At 52.6% G+C, this 15,798-nt stretch overlaps 1 protein-coding gene across 1 annotated transcript in view; it reads right to left on the bottom strand.

The window, feature by feature from the left end:
• Positions 1-12,385, bottom strand: part of SSH1 (slingshot protein phosphatase 1) — a 57,289-nt gene extending 44,904 nt beyond the window's left edge. The window contains exons 1-2 of the mRNA XM_052654607.1: positions 12,266-12,385; positions 6,615-6,655 (exon numbers count right to left, since the gene is read on the bottom strand). Coding sequence (XP_052510567.1) covers positions 6,615-6,655; positions 12,266-12,334 — 110 coding nt within the window. The 5' untranslated portion in view covers positions 12,335-12,385. The remainder of the gene's footprint in view (positions 1-6,614; positions 6,656-12,265) is intronic.
• Positions 12,386-15,798: the final 3,413 nt, after the last annotated feature.

The raw sequence follows: 15,798 nt of genomic DNA, 5'->3' as shown, positions 1-15,798 counted from the left end.
CCTCACAGAAGCTCCCTGAAGCCCAGGAGGACTCTTCCTGTTTCAGGGAGGGCAGGAGGGCTGGCCTGAGGTCACAGTCACACATGGGGTTGGGTGGGGGTGTACAGACCTGGCCCAGAGGCCCCGCCCCAGCCAAGCACAGCCAGGAGCATGACTGTGTAATTTACACGGCAGTCATGTATCCCTGGTTCTCGCCCAACACTGCAGGGCGGGCTCCTGGCAAGGCGCTCTCATCAACACACACCATCTCCACTGCGGGAGTGCGAACCCTCTCCAAGGCTTTCCATGCTCCAATGTGGGAGCCTCGCAGGCCAGACTCTTGGTCTTATCCCCCGCCCCATCACTTGGCATGCCCCTGGGAGTGGCACCTCCCAACCCGGATTAATCCTATTTTGATTAATCCTGTTTTCTTCCTGTAGCCTTCCTCAAAGCAGAAAGACTCTGGTGGGCCCCCTCTTAGTCTTAAGAATGTTCCCAATAAGCTGCCCAAATCTAGAGTGTCTCACGGCAGCACAACATATGCCAAGATGACCTCTGAAGGCGGGAGTCCCTTCTGCCCAGGCAGTCACCACCAAGGACGTGGCCCTGCTCCCAGGGCAAAGCGCGTTAAGGGGGAAGTGGGTCCAAGCAGAGGGTCCACTTCCTCTCAGAGGCCACACCAGTTCTCGCCATCTCAGGGTGACTCAGCGAGATGGCCCCCCTTACCTCCCCAAATACAGCTGACCTTGTTCTCAGCCTGAGAATAAAGGAGAAACTCTGGATGCGCTGTTACAAAGCTACGGAGGATGGTTAGAAGCTGTACCACGGTGACACAGAACTAAACTGGTGGGCCTGAAGATGCTTATTCCTGGGTTTGGGAGCTGTTATCTAATCTCACCTCACTTGACAGAGGAGGCGGTGGGGGCCAGAGACATTTAGTGACTGGCCTAAAGGCTACAAGGCAGGTAACCCATTTTAGCAGGTAAACACCCTGTTTACCACAGGGTGATCGTGGGTACCACTATGAAGAAAGGGCTCACACGCACCTTCTCCGGTGCACACGTCTCCCTGGCGTGCTAAGTGCACGGGAAAATGAGACAAGGGCCTTGAGGCACGCTTTAGAAGTCTGAGCACTGTTATTTCAAACGTTTAATGAAACCTACTAGACTCTGAGCAAAACTCATTTTAAGTTAACCTTAGTAATGTTAATTACATTCCAACAGAATCAAATTAACTCTTCACTTGTTCCAAGTGTGTGCATCCCCAGTGTTTCAAGGTGGGGTGGGGGGTGGGAGGCAGCTGCTAGTAAAGCTGTGAGGGAGGGGACAGGAAGGGTCGCGGGTTTCTGATCACAGCCACCAGAATCTAAACCCTGTCTCCGGCCCCAGGGACCTGCGGTTTCCTACAATGAGGCTGGCATCTCATGGGGGTGACAGAAATGAGACGAGCTGCCCAAGTTCCCAGCACCTACAGGCCCCTCGTGAATGGGAGCCTTGACGTGCACACACCCCCCACCCCTGGTGCCCACCCAGGCGACCCACTGCTTGGGAAGGGACATCAAATACCAGTCTCACTCGAGCTCACAGTCAGGGAGGTCACGGGACAGGGCACACCACTCACGGCGGGGCCCCACAGTCAGGGAGGTCACGGGACAGGGCACACCGCTCACAGTGGGGCCCTGGGGTTCAGGCTGGAAGGGAGGAAGACTGAGGTCTTCAGGGGTGAAGGGGCGTGCGGGCACGGAGCTGCGAGAACAGGACGGTCTCTGGCAGGTGGTTGAACCCTGCCGGCTCCCCGGGGCTCCTGGCCCCTTCCCGCTAGCCAGCATCGCCTCTACGTGACACACCCTACCATGTCTGCAACACTGAACAGAAAGCCACTTGTTTATGCATCTTTCTCTCCGCTAGACTGGAGCATCTTGAGAACTCCCGTGGCTTGAGACTTCAGGGCAGATTCTACCCAGGAAGAACCCAGACAAGCACCCTGTGCTGAGTGTGTGCTGGGACCAGGGACCAGGATGGGAGAGCTGCTCCCTTAATTAGTTTATAACTGACGGCAAAGGCGATCATCTCTCTCCTGATGGCATTCCGGGATGGCAGCAGACTCTCCTGCAGGCCTTGAAGAAGCTGCCAGCCATGTCTATAGCCACAAGAGAATGCATTCTACCAAGAATCAGTGTGAACCTGGAAGAGGACCCAAGGCATAGACGCAACCCCAGCCCTGGTCAACACCTTGCTTGAAGCCATGTGAGACCCCGAGCAGAAGATCCAACTCAATCATGTCAAGGGTTCCTGGCTCATGCGAGCTGAGGAGTAAACCTGTGTACCGTTTTGACTGCTGAGTTTGACTGGGGTGGCTTGTTACACAGCAGTAGATCACTGATACGGCAGCCTGCTACACAGAGCCTGGACGTGGCAGAAGCACAACACATCTGGGCAGGACTTAACCAGACAGACTTGACTCTCAACAGGGACAGTCAAAGTCCAGGCTGAGAAACCATCGAGGAAGTCAGAGGAAGCTCCAAGGGTAGATAGGCATTGAAGAAGAGGTTCTGAAAGAAGATGGGAGGCAGGGTCTGCACAGCGATGGGACACACCCCATCCTGACTCACCCACGAGAAGGGAGAGAAGGTTACACAGAAGGTTACACAGAGATCGGGGTCCTCTGGGGATTTCCGAAATGGGGAGAGGAGCGAGGGAAAGGCGGGTGCACGCGAGTTCAGTTTCCCACTAAAACTGGGTAAAAGAGAGAAGACAAAATCCTGCTGCTCTGGCCCAAGTATTTGCTTGGGCAAGCAAGAAAAGAAATTAAAAGAACTCTAATGATCAGTTCACGTGCTTGACTTGGAAACGCTGGATTTAAAAAAAAAAAAAGCAGCAAAACATTCACTCCAGATCCACCGTCTGGAAACAACACAACCCTATTCCCTCCCCGGGGCCCTGCCTGGCACACAACCACTTGAGTCTCCTGCCAGACCGAGGCAGCTCCCAGGATGGCGAGGGAGCCAGGGGCTGCTGTGGCAGAGCCATCTGCTCACCGGTTCCCACAGTCTGAACAGCGCAGCTTCCCAGAGGGGATTGCCGGAGGCCGGCAGCAGGCTGCACAGAGAGCAGAGGGGGAGCAAGGGCTCGGTGCAGGCTCTGGGTCCCTCAGCTTCCCTCTGCGTGGGCAGACAGCGGCTCCCCAGACGGGCCCCAGGCCTTCGGAGAAACCGACTGGGTGATAGTCAAGATTCTACAAGAGGTGCGCTCCTGTTCCCATCGTATGGGGACGTCACCAGCTGAGCGACGCAGGCTGGTCCCCGGTCCGAGTCACCGGGCATCCACGCAGTGAGCCCGGCGCCTGCGGGGAGTCTGACTCTCTACTGCTGGGCTGTGAAACTACCACTGATGGAACACCATCCTCTGAAGACCGATCACAGCCACTGTCCTCCACACCCATCGTGGACCTGGCTCTGGGCAGGGAGCTCCGTACAAACTACTGGTCAACCCTGAAAGGCCAGCGCTTTCTCTGTTTTACCGATGCAAGGACAGAGACCTACAGAGACAATTCCTAGAGGCGTGTGGGCTTCTCTACTAGTGCAGGAGCCAGGCTCCGAACCCCATCATCTTTCCTCGAAATGTCTTTCTTGTACATGAATGCAATTTACTGCAGAATCAAAACCAAGTTAATATGTTGAAAATTCCTGAAGTGCTACGTGCAGGCGGAGCACTAAGGCCCTGTCACTAAGGGAAGCCCCAACAGTTAGGGATGAGACAAAAACATAGGTACTTGCCCAGGGAAGGCAGGTGCGGTACCTGGCCCAGAAAGAAACCAGGAGTCACCTGCTGAGGAGAGGGAAGCCACAGAGGTTTGCGGGGAAGCACGTGGAGCTGGCCGTGAGGACTGCGGCCAACTGCAAAAGAAACTGGCTTGGAGAAGGAGCCTGCTCAGGCAGCAGCGGCAGAACTGAAAAACAGCACGTCTGTGCAAGGAGAGGCCAGCGGTGAGGCTGAAGGCAGAAAAGGCTGTGTGGACCAGGAGGATGAAGCTGGGGGCGCGTCCAGACTGCCAGCCCTCTGACAGCTGGATGATACACTGAGGTCCAAGGATGGGTTGATGGGCGGCCCCTCAGTGAACGGGGGAGGTACAGGGGCCTGACCATGGTGCTCCCAGCGGGGGAAGGGGTGGGGAAGAGGGCAGGGTGAGAAAGATCTGAGCCACGAATTCAGCAGTTCACTGGCTACACATTGGGTCCAAGATCACTTCTTGGAGGATCTGCAAGATGAAGCTGTCCATTAAGGGTAGACAAAGGGGCGAGGGAACAGGACGACCCTGCGGGCCCCAGATTCTCTCCCACCCCAGCACCCTTTAGACACCAAATCAGGTCAGATTAACTTCAGGATGAATGTGAAGCAGAGATATCTCCTCGCTCCAACTCTCCTCCCCACAGAGAGTAAAGAATGATCAGCCATTCCACACAGTTTTTCCTTGAGGAGAAGCTCAGAGAGCAGAGGTCTGGAAACGCAAATCCCCACGCAGATGCCAATGAGCTGCGGTCACGCCGCTTACACGGGGACCTCAGCACTTCTCTCGTTGGGCTCAGAGGTACACGGGGACCTCAGCACTTCTCTCGTTGGGCTCAGAGGTCCATGGGGACCTCAGCACTTCTCTCATTGGGCTCAGAGGGCTAGACAGCAGGACTTTGTCCTCTGCCTGAAATGGGGCCTGAATGTCAAGGTGAGTGAAGAGCAGAAGAAAGGGGAGGCTTGTGAGGACGGGATCAGAGCCCAGGTCAGGCATCAGACCCAGAGCCAGCCTGGGTCTCCCAGGACTCACGATGGCCTTGGGGACTTGTTGAGAGCAGCGAAGAGGGACTCACCGGGGTCACCAGGGTGATCTGACCTCCCGGGAGGCACCGTCACAAGTCAGCAGGGGTCCTGGGTTCCAGCCCTGATGCTGCCTCTAACCACCTGGGCGACCTCAGCAAGTCCGCATCCCTGACCTGCAACACTGGTGTCCAACTGAATCACGAAACTGTTCCCTGGAAAGGTGGAGTCCTATGACAAATTCAAATGGTACGGACAATGGAGGCCCCACTTGGAATGCAACCTGCGACTTGAGGGGTAGAGGGTGGGAATACCCCCTCCTCCTGGGGTTGCTGTGAGGACGAGATGTGGCCCCACAGAGAGCTGCCTTTACTTCCCTCTGAATGGCCCTCTTCAGCTCCGAACGGTGCAAAGAACGGGGTCTTTTATTGGCCAGCAGCACATACACGTTTTCCTATCATTGCTAGCTATAAGTTCTTTATTAATGGAAACAATTCAAAGTGCTATGTTGTCAGCGCAGGAAGGGCAAGTAAAAAACAAAATAGTTCTTTGCCACAAAGACCACCGAAGTGCCACCTCCTGGGGAAGAGCCCTGGAAGAAAGGGACCAACTTGAGGGGGAGAAGAGAGTCCAAGTCCAGGGAAGGGCTAGAGATGAGCTGGGGGCGCAGGGCGCTCCGCAGGCCCTCTGCCCCGATCTCCCTCCCCCAACAGTCTCCGGAGTAGACCCCCACTCCCCTCCCAGCCTCCACCGGCTGATTCACAACACGGCCCGTGACTGCCCCCACTTGGGAATCCGGTTGATTCCGGCCTTCGAGACTCGGCAATGAGAACTCACAGTTTGAAGATGTGTCTCAGCGCCTGGTCATCCCTCCAGCGTAATGTGAAAACGAGGACCCGGCCACTGTACTAAGACAATTATTTTCCTGCACACGTGAATTTCAGAAACCAGGGTGCCTCCTTCCCTCAAACACACAGGAAACTTCACAGACAGGCAGGGCGGAGCTCCACCACTCCTGTGTGAGCGTTTACCCAGGAGGAAAGCCTGCTCTCGGCAATGAATGGCGGACCCTTGTTTCTCAACACTTATGTCCTCTTCCAGTTAATTCTCCTCCCCTTCCCAAGATGAAACAGACAATAATAAAAGAACAGTATTCTTGAAATTCGGTGCAGTTTCTTTTTTTTTTCTCTTAATCTAGCTGTTTACTTTTTTAAACTCTTAAGAGCCAGCGTTTAAGACCAGATCATTGGAACAGAAGAATGCATTATATAATAAAGTACTAAAGCTTCTGCAAGCCAACACAACACCCAATTTTTGGCAAAGAAAAACAACTATACTTCTGGTGTCTACTTGGGAATATAGCAACTGAGGACTACAAGCTTGAGAAACCTCTCAACAGGCACATGCTCACGGGTGCGCACACACACATCCTGAATTAATAAACTGAGGGGCTGAATGTCTGTTTCGAATCAGCAATGTACTTACCTCAAAAGGAATACCCTCCCAAAAGCAGGATGGAAAAGTGAAAACACATTAGAATGATTACTTTCTTTAAAGCAGAGGTAAAACCTGGAAGGAAGTTTGTAAAGATACTCATTATGGCAAAACCAGGGTGGTGGAATACTGGCAATTATTTTTCTTCTTCTCTGAATGTTCCATAATTATCAAAGCTGTTTACAGTTAAATATCTGTTCATCTGTAAAGCCCTCCTCCTACTGAAAAGCTGGTGTAGTCTTTCTCCAGGGTTCTCCCTTTTGGAAAGGCACAAGAGTATTTCTTACCTGCTTGGAAGAAAGACTCCAGGGTGAAAATGTGAAGCCTGCTTACCTGTGGTTTAACTTGCGATCTTCATCACTGCCGGCCTCCAACTGCAGAGAAAGGAAGAGAAGGTCACAGCCCAGACGCCGCTATCAATGAGCCTCGGACACAAGGCTCACATTTTTTGCTCTGGCGTCTGCAAAAGGCACAGACGTGCGGGAAACCTGGCTCCTTCCAAACACCGCTCCCTTCCCAGGCCAGTCCTGCTCTGCTGTTCCCCTGAAGAATTCCTGTGGAGGAATGTTCAGGTTTCCTGGAGCTTTCCCGCCGGCCTTCCAAGGCATCACAGATGGATGCCTGCTAACGCGGTGTTCCTAGCCAGCCCAGGTACTCCACACATTCGTTCCGCCCTGAGCGTTCCCTTTTCCAGTGCTGCTTCGGAGCTCATCCAGTTTTTCTTTCTTTAAAATTTTGTTTGTTTATTTGGACACGCAGGCATGTGGGATTTTAGCTCCCCAACCAGGAATCGCACCCTGTCCTCTGCATTGGAAGCGCAGAGTCTTTAACCACTGGATGACCAGGGAAGGGGGTGATGTTTCAAGAGGCTCCGTTTCCTTCCTCAATCTAAGCAATAGCTGAGTGATCAACACCATTTTTTTTTTTTGATGACTCTTACGATTTACTCCCTTACTAGCTTTCAATATAGCATACAGCAGGGTTAATTTTATTTATCATGTGGTATACTGTGTCTGTATTACTTATTTTTGGAAGTTTATTATTACTTATAATTGGAAGTTTATGTCTTTTGATTGCCTTTATCCACTTCCCCCTCACCTCAATCCCCACCCTCTGGTAATCACAAATGATCAACACCATTTTAAGCCACAACACACAAGTTTAAGAAACAACCACCACCACCACCATTCCAGGCAAGTCTTTCTTAACAGAAGATAGCCAGGATCAGGCTGTCAGTGGGTCTCAAAGATTTTGGTAGGTTCTCAAAAAGGCTTTCATGTTTAATATAAAACTTCCTAGGCTCTTAGTGTATTTCCAGACATGAAAGAAAGGGATATTTAATATCTTCTGAAGGTTACAAGACCAGGAGGGTTAAAGGCTCCAAAAGTAACCATGATTTAAGCCCCAACTGTAATTTTTCTTTTCTTTTTCTTTCAAGGAGAAAACTCAAATTCCAACAACTTTCCACCACTGGGAGTTGGCATGTTTAGTATGTTACACAGAAGGGCCCACTGAATGGGAGAGAAACCTGGAAAGCAGCGATGGCTGGGAGAGATGCAAGGTTGACTGAGGACAGAAACCAGACAGAAGCTGGCAGTGGTGGGAAAAGGGAACAGAGGTCATGTGTGGAGGGCTCCGGACAGCCAGGGACACACACCGCAGGTGGCAATTTCACCAATGAATGAGCCTGGCACAGGGTCCTGGAATCCCCACGCCATAATAAGATCATGTACGTATTGCACTGGGCAGAGGCAGAGAGCGTCAGTTCATTCTCATGCTCCCCTCCCCATGCTGAAGGAGAAGTGGAAACACCGGGGACGGCGCTGCTGACCACAGGGCCACCGAAGTGAAACATAACACGAAACAACTCACACGACCACAGGAACAAACTCGGAAGAGACTGTTGGGTCTAACCCAGTGGTTCTCAACTGGGGACCACTGCTCTTGGCGGGGGATGCCAGGCAAGGCCGGAGCCTTTTTTGGGAGGATGCTAATGGCATCTAGTGGGCAGCGGTCAGGGTGCTGCTATATCCGCCACAACACACAAGACGGGCCCCCTACAACACGGGTTTTCTGGCCCCAACGTCGGCAATGCTGAGGTTGAAAAACCCTGATCCAATACTCCCCTCCCCAAAGCGACTGGAGATCCACTCGTGAAAATCAGTCACCTTGAATGGTGGTCAAAAATCACAGTTCGTGAAAGCTACTGCTTTACCTCTTCTTGGGCTCTCTGCCTGTTCTCACAAAAGAATGAGACAAGGTTCACGGTAAAATGATGTAAGTGAGATAAAGATGGAGCGGAAAGGAACAAAACCAAAAAGAGGGAAGCACTGCTCTGCGGGTTGGGCTATGACTTCCCTTAGTTCCCATGCCGGGCAGGACCACGGGTTGGGGAAGCAAAGAAGTGACCTGAGCGTGTCTGACTCAATGAAGGATGCGCGTTTTGAGTAAGGAAGTGGAAGAGGTGGGATGCAAAATCACTTAATTCTTGCTCCCTCTCTGACGGTCTTGGGACGAAAGGCAATGAGAGATCAATTATTCCAGAGAAGGAAGCTACCTATGCCAAGGAACACACGAGAGACGGAAGCAGGAACTTTCGGATGAGCTGAGGCCCAGAGAGGGGAAGTAACCGGAGGAAGGTCAGACCAGAGGCTCAGAGATGGCACGCACGCTGCCCTCGCCCTTCCTCCCTGCCATCTTCATGCCTCACCCAACCTGGAAGATGCCTCACCTTCCAGGGAACACCCCAGCCTCTGCCAGCTCCTGGAGCCACTAATGCTGCTGATTTACTCAAGGTAAGGAAGAGCTGTCTGAGTTTTATTATTTCGGGGGTCACTGGCACGTGGTGAAAATAATGCTTTCTCTATAATAATTTAAAATATGCTCAGTGGAAGCAATCCCAAGGTCCAACAAAAGGTACCACCATACAGTAGAATATAGAAAAGAAAAAAGTGCTAGCTGCTCAACTGTGTCTGACTCTTTGCGACCCCATGGACTGTAGCCTGCTAGACTCCTCTGCCTACAGGATTTCCCAGGCAAGAACACTGGAGTGGGTAGCCACTTCCTTTTCCAGGGGATCTTCCCGACCCAAGGATTGCAGGCTGAGCCACCAGGGAAGCCCAGAAAGTGACAGTGAAAATATACTCAGTGAGAACAACCCCCAGGTCCAACACAATGCACATCCATACAATAGAATATTACTCAGCCATAAAAAGGAACGAGGTCCTGCCTCATGCTGCAACGTGGATGAGTCCCGAAAACATGAGGCTGAGGGAAACCGACCCGACACAAACGGCCACACAGTGTAAGACTCCACTTACATGAAATGCCCAGAACAGGCCAAATTCGTAGAAACAGAAAGAACATTAGTGGTTGCCTACAGTTTGGTGAGCGCAGGGCAGGGCAGGGCAGGGGTTGGTGGGAGGGAGGCTGTGGGTAATGGCTAAGAGCTGTGAGGTTTCTTTTGGGGGTGATGAAAACGTTCTGGAATCTGTGGTGATGGCTGGTCAACCTTGGGCATGTACTAAAAACCACTGAATTGTACAGTTTAAAATGGCGGATTTATGGTATGTGAATTCCATCTTGGTTAAAAATAATAATAATAAAAAATTTTACATGTGGTAACTTCCCTGGTGGTCCAGTGGGTAAGAATCTGCCTTCCAATGCAGGGGAGGAGGGTTTGATCCCTGGTTAAGGAACTGAAATCCCACATGCCTTGGGGCAGCAAAGACCCAACACAGTCAAAATAAATTTTTTTTAACGTGTTTAGAGCAGAAGTAGACTGGATGCAAAGTAACACAAGGAAGGTGGGGTTTAGAATCAGAGGCCTAGGCTTGACAGGCTTCCCTGATAGCTCAGTTGGTAAAGAATCTGCCTGCAATGCGGGAGACCCCGGTTCGGTTCCTAGGTCGTGATGATCCACTGGCGAAGGGATAGCCCACTCCAGTATTCTTAGGCTTCCCTGGTGGCTCAGCTGGTAAAGAATCCGAAATGTGAGAGACCTGGGTTTGATCCCTGGGTTGGAAAGATCTGCTGGAGAAGGGATAGGCAATCCACCACTCCCTGGTGGCTCAAAGGTTAAATGCCTGGAATGCGGGAGAAGATCCTGTGGAGAAGGAAATGGCAACCTACGCCAGTACTCTTGCCTGGAGAATCCCATGGAGGGAGGAGCCTGGTAGGCTACAGTCCATGGGGTCACAAAGAGTCGGACACAACTGAGTGACTTCACTTTCACTTTTCACCCACCACTCCGGTATTCTGGCCTGGAGAATTTCATGGACAGTATAGCCCATGGGGTTGCAAACAGTGCGACGGGACTGAGCGACTTTCACTTTCACTCCATGTTCAGGTTTGATAGGCTGTCCGAATAACCTCTTCCTGGAGCTGATTTATTCACCCGTTGTTTTTGAGAAGGGACCATGAAATTAAGTGCAGAGGAGTACTTTGTAAACTGCAAGACAGCGGTAGTAGAAATGATGTAAGGGAACAAATGTCTCTGCGGGGAAGTGAGAAGCTGCCGCACTCACTTCCCAGATGCAGGCCACTGGCTGCCGTGCAGAGCAGGGATTGTTAGAACCTTCTGTCTGCAGGCAAGATAACTCATGAACGGCCTCTCCTTGAGAGGGCCAGGGCTGTGAGGTTCAACCCTGCAGCCAGGTTGAGAAATGTTCCTGCCAGCCCCAACGAAACAGGCTGAAGAGCTGCCCACCAGAAGCCGGCCCGACAGGCAGGGCTGTTAAACCCCAAACAGGTCCTCCTCTCTCACAGACACACACAAACGTTATCAGTGTTATCAGTCAACTTCCCCCAGGGAGAAGGGGCCTGACTTGCCCAGATGCTGGCGGGGTCACTTCCTGGGCCTGCCTGCAGGGCCCTCCCCCAGCAGCCTCCTCTCCCTTCTCTATAAACAGTTCCCGTCTCCTCCTCCAGCTGCGGTGTCTACGGGTCAACACTCAGCCTGGCCACCGATGCTGAGTTTAGATCCAAGGCCCTAAGTAGTTCTCCTGCTCAGAGGCCCGAGGCCCAGCCGAGCTCGGTCCAGCCCAGCTGTGCGCTCAGAGGACGAATTCCCCAGGGACTCCAGGGCAAGAAGCCAGGCCGGGTCACACGCAGACCCAGAGAAACCCGCACTGCTCAGAGAGGCACATTCAGCCCCCCAAAGCACGGGGGCGATCACAGGAACCCGAGAATCGGCCTCAGCCATACAGCCAGCTGCACATAAACAGCCAGCCTCGGGCGATATCAGGGACAGGAAGAGCCCAGATTGAGCTGCATACAGAGACCTAAGACACTGTCACCCAGCACCCTGAGCTCACTGTCACACAGTGACAAGGGACTGCCACTCACACCCACAGCCAGGGGCGTGCACTACAGAAACAATTTCACACCTTCACGGGGCACCCCTGCGGCTTCTCCCCCCAGCACTACACAGGCACGGCCCCCAGGGGACAGGCCGGAACACACAGGAAGAGACACACAAGGTCCGGAATCTCAGAACCGGCATCTCACGCAGTCTACCCAATCAGGAGTTTCAGTCTCAGGACAAGTACCCTGCAGAGTCACCCCTGATGGGGCGAGGGGGCAGTATCACACATTTAGTCACCCCCCAGACGGGGGTCACACTTACACACAGTCACCCCCCACACAGGACTCACACACACACAGAGTCAACCCCAGACGGGGGTCACACTTACACACAGTCACCCCCGACGGGGGTCACACACAACGTCTCATGCACAGTCACCCCCAAACAGGGGTCACACACACAGAGTCAACCCCAGATGGGGGTACACCGGCACTGCACAGTCTCACTGCAGTCACCCCAGGCCGGCAACCCAGGGGGTCGTCCAGCGGGGTCCCCGCAGGCCCGAGGACCCCTCAAAGCTGTCCCGGCGCAGCCCCCGGCGCCCCGCGCCCCGCACTCGTGGCCCAGGCCTCGCGCGGCGGCTGCTCGGCCGGGCCAGGGCCGCGGGCCCGGGGCTCACCTCGCTGTTGCTGGCGGAGGAGGAGGCGGCGCTGGGCGTGGGCGAGCGCTGCAGGGTCACCAGGGCCATGGCTGCGGTGCGGTGCGGCGCCCGGGCGCCACTGAGGCCTCCGGCTAAAGCCGCCGCCGCCGCCCGGGCCGGGCCCGGGGCGCTCCAGCAGCCGCGCGCGGGCGGCCGGGCCGAGCCGGGCCGGGCCCGCCCCTCCCCGTCGGCGTCCGCCGCCGCCCCCGCCCCCCGCGCCGGCGCGCGCCGGGCCTGAGCGCGGGCGGGGGGCGTGGCCCTCGCGGGGCGCGCGTGCGCGTGCGCGGCGCGGGAAGCCCGAGGGGCGGCGGGAGGCCCAGGCCAGCCAGTCACATCCCTCGCGCGCACCCGACGCGCGCTCCCGCTCCAGCCCGCCAAGCGGGGGCGCGCCCGACGGCGAGCAAGTCCTCCCCAAGAGGCCCCTCCTCTGCGCAGGCCGGGGAAACTGAGGTTCCGTGGCCGCGCAGCTTGGAATGCGCGGAGCAAGCAGGCATAGAGACAGAAAATAAAAACATGCTCGTCCCTGCGCCTTGAACCTGGAGGAGGGGTCTGCATAAATTCGTTTGTTCGTTCATTCATTCGTTTATGAAATATTTATTGAGCACTTATCAAGTGCCCCGCATGGAGTATTCGACAGTAAACAACATAGAATTGACCTGCCCTAGGGGATTTGGCTCAGATGGTAAAGCATCTGCCTACAATGCAGAACACCCGGGTTCAATCACTGGGTTGGGAAGATCTCCTGGAGAAGGAAATGGCAACCCACTCCAGTATTCTAGCCTGAAGAGTTGGACACGACTGAGTAACATCACTTTCACTTTTCAGGAGATTTTATGGAAGTAAATTAAATTGCTAGAAACTCACTTTGCCCATCTTTTTATATGAATTCCTACCATGTGTCCAGAAACCCAGCTAACTCCTTGGGAAGTTAGGGAGGGTGTCTCCGAAAAGGGTGCATTTGCTCTCACACCTGGCGGATGAGCAGGATTAACGGGTGAGGGTGGGAGTGGACTGCTGGGCGTGATCTCCAGGGCAGAGCCTGCACAGTGGCCGGAAACGGAAAGATTTTCATCAGCCGCTGAAGCCTAGGGATGGGGAAGAGGGAGTCAGGGTGCTCTCTAGAAAGCTCTGGCTAAGGCTTAGAGAATGGACTGTGGAACAGAGGCGTGAAGGGAGGCCAGGGATGGGCTGCTCTTGTCGTCCTGGGGGAGGTGACCAGTGTGGGGATGGGAGAGAGAGACATGGAGGAAGATACTAAGAGGGCGGCTTGACTTAGCGTCAGTTTCACCCAAATCCCCTACTTCTCTTCGTTCACCCAGCCCAAGCACGCACGCAACCGCAAATTTACTGGTCCAGTCCTTGTTCCGTGCATCTCACTGCCAAACCAGCAACACAGGCAGCCTGGGCGATACTCCCGCTCTTTCCCGTAGATCCAGGGGCTGGGACCTCCTCCATATTCCCTCAGTATCATTCTTCTCAACGGGGTGTGTGGCGGGTTGGGGGGTGGTTTGGACTTTTTTTTTTTAATGTGACATCTTAGTTCCCCCACCAGGGATGAACCCATACCCCCTGCAGTGGAAGAAGGGAGTCTTAACTGGACTGCCAAGGAAGTCCTCCCCTCTCCCCACTTTATTTATTTTCTTTTTCAATTTGTGTGAGTATTTTTGAATGGCTTGGCAGATGGAGAGAGTTGTTGGTGGTTCTGGTGTTTAGAGGACAGGAGCCGGAAATGCTGAAAATGCTGATAGTCCTACAGTTCACTGGACAGTGCCCTCCACCCTTCCCAACTCCCAAGAAGAACTGCTCAATTCCCATAAGACTCCTGTGTGGGTGAAAAAGCACCCTTCATAATTATCTGACTCCATTTGACATATCAACACAAAGTATTTTTCACTGAATTTTAAGAAACGCAACTATGTTTAAACAGAGGGCAGAATATACTTTGTTTTGTTTGAGAGCTTTGTCAGGAGCTATTCACCATTTGGGAAAGAGTTTATAGAGGGAAACATAACTCCTAATATTGGAGAAGTTGACCCAACACACTGGCATCTTGGTAGACAGACTGCTCTATTTATTTAGCACCTATTTTTAAATGTCAAGCCTGAGACAAAATTATGGGCAGTATTCAACTGACTAATGACTATATACTTCTCAATTCTGAACACATTCATTTGAAAACAGATATGTGGGACTTCCCTGGCAGTCCAGGGTTTAAGACCCCGAGCTTCCACTTCAGAGGACACGAGTTTGATCCCTCGTGATTGAACTAGGATCCCACATGCCATGTGGCCTAGATAAATAAACAAATAAAAATTTTAAAAACCCAGACACTTCAACACAACATTGTAAATTGACTATACTTCAAAAAAAGAAAGAAAAAAAAAAAGACAGACGTACTACGGAGACTTCCCCGTGTCCTCCAGGGATGTTATTTCATCATAATGAATTTTCCTTATATGTTAGGGCATTATCAGTCAGTCCAGTCGCTTAGTCATGTCCGACTCTTTTCCACCCCATGGACTGCAGCACGCCAGGCTTCCCTGTCCTTCACCAATTCTGGGAGCCTGCTCAAGTTCATGTCCATTGAGTTGGTGATGCCATCCAACTATCTTACACTGTGTATATATATATATCTTACCCTCTGTATACATATACACAGTGGAATACTACTCAGCCATGAAAAAGAATGAAATAATGCTTTACAACAACATAGATGCAACTAGAGATTATCATAGTAAGTGAAGTAAGTCAGAAAGACAAATACCATATTGTTGTAGGAAGGGGGGACCCCTACAGGGCCCCAAGAGTGGGCTCTTGTCTAACACTCGGAAAAGAATTGTCCAAGGAGACACGTGCTGACCAAGCAAGAGATTTTATTGGGAAAGGGCACCCGGGTGGAGAGCAGTAGGGTAAGGGAACCCAGGAGGACTGCTCTGCCGCCGTGGCTCGCAATGTCGGGTTTTATGGTGATAAGATTGGTTTCCAGGTGGTCTTTGGCCAATCATTCTAATTCAGAGTCTTTCCTGGTGGCGCACTCATCGCTCAGCCAAGATGGATGCTAGCGAGAGGGATTCTGGGAAGTGGACGGACACGCGGTGTCTCCTTTAGACCATTCCCAAACTCTTCCGGTTGGTGGTGGCTTATTAGTTCTGTATTCCTTATCAGGATCTCCTGTCATAAAACAACTCATGCAAATGGTTACTATGGTGCCTGGCCAGGGTGGGTGGTTTCAATCAGTGTGCTTCCCCTAACAATATGCTATTACTTATATACGGAGTCTAAAATATGACACAAATGATTCAATCTATGAAACAGAAAGAGAATCATGGACATAGTGAATAGACTGGTGGTTGTCAAGGAGGAAGGGGTTGGGAGAGGGATGGAGTGGGAGATGGGAGTTAGCAGATGTAAGCTTTTATATATAGAATGGGTAAATAACAAAGTCCTACTGTGTAGCAGGGATAGTCTGTATCCTGTGATAAGCCTGGAAAAGAATATCTTAAAACAGAATG

This window comes from Budorcas taxicolor, chromosome 17, assembly GCF_023091745.1.
Source record: "Budorcas taxicolor isolate Tak-1 chromosome 17, Takin1.1, whole genome shotgun sequence".
NCBI classification, from domain to species: Eukaryota; Metazoa; Chordata; class Mammalia; order Artiodactyla; family Bovidae; genus Budorcas; species Budorcas taxicolor.
Note: the sequence above shows the minus strand (reverse complement) of the source record. Positions and strands in the feature narration are given on the sequence as shown.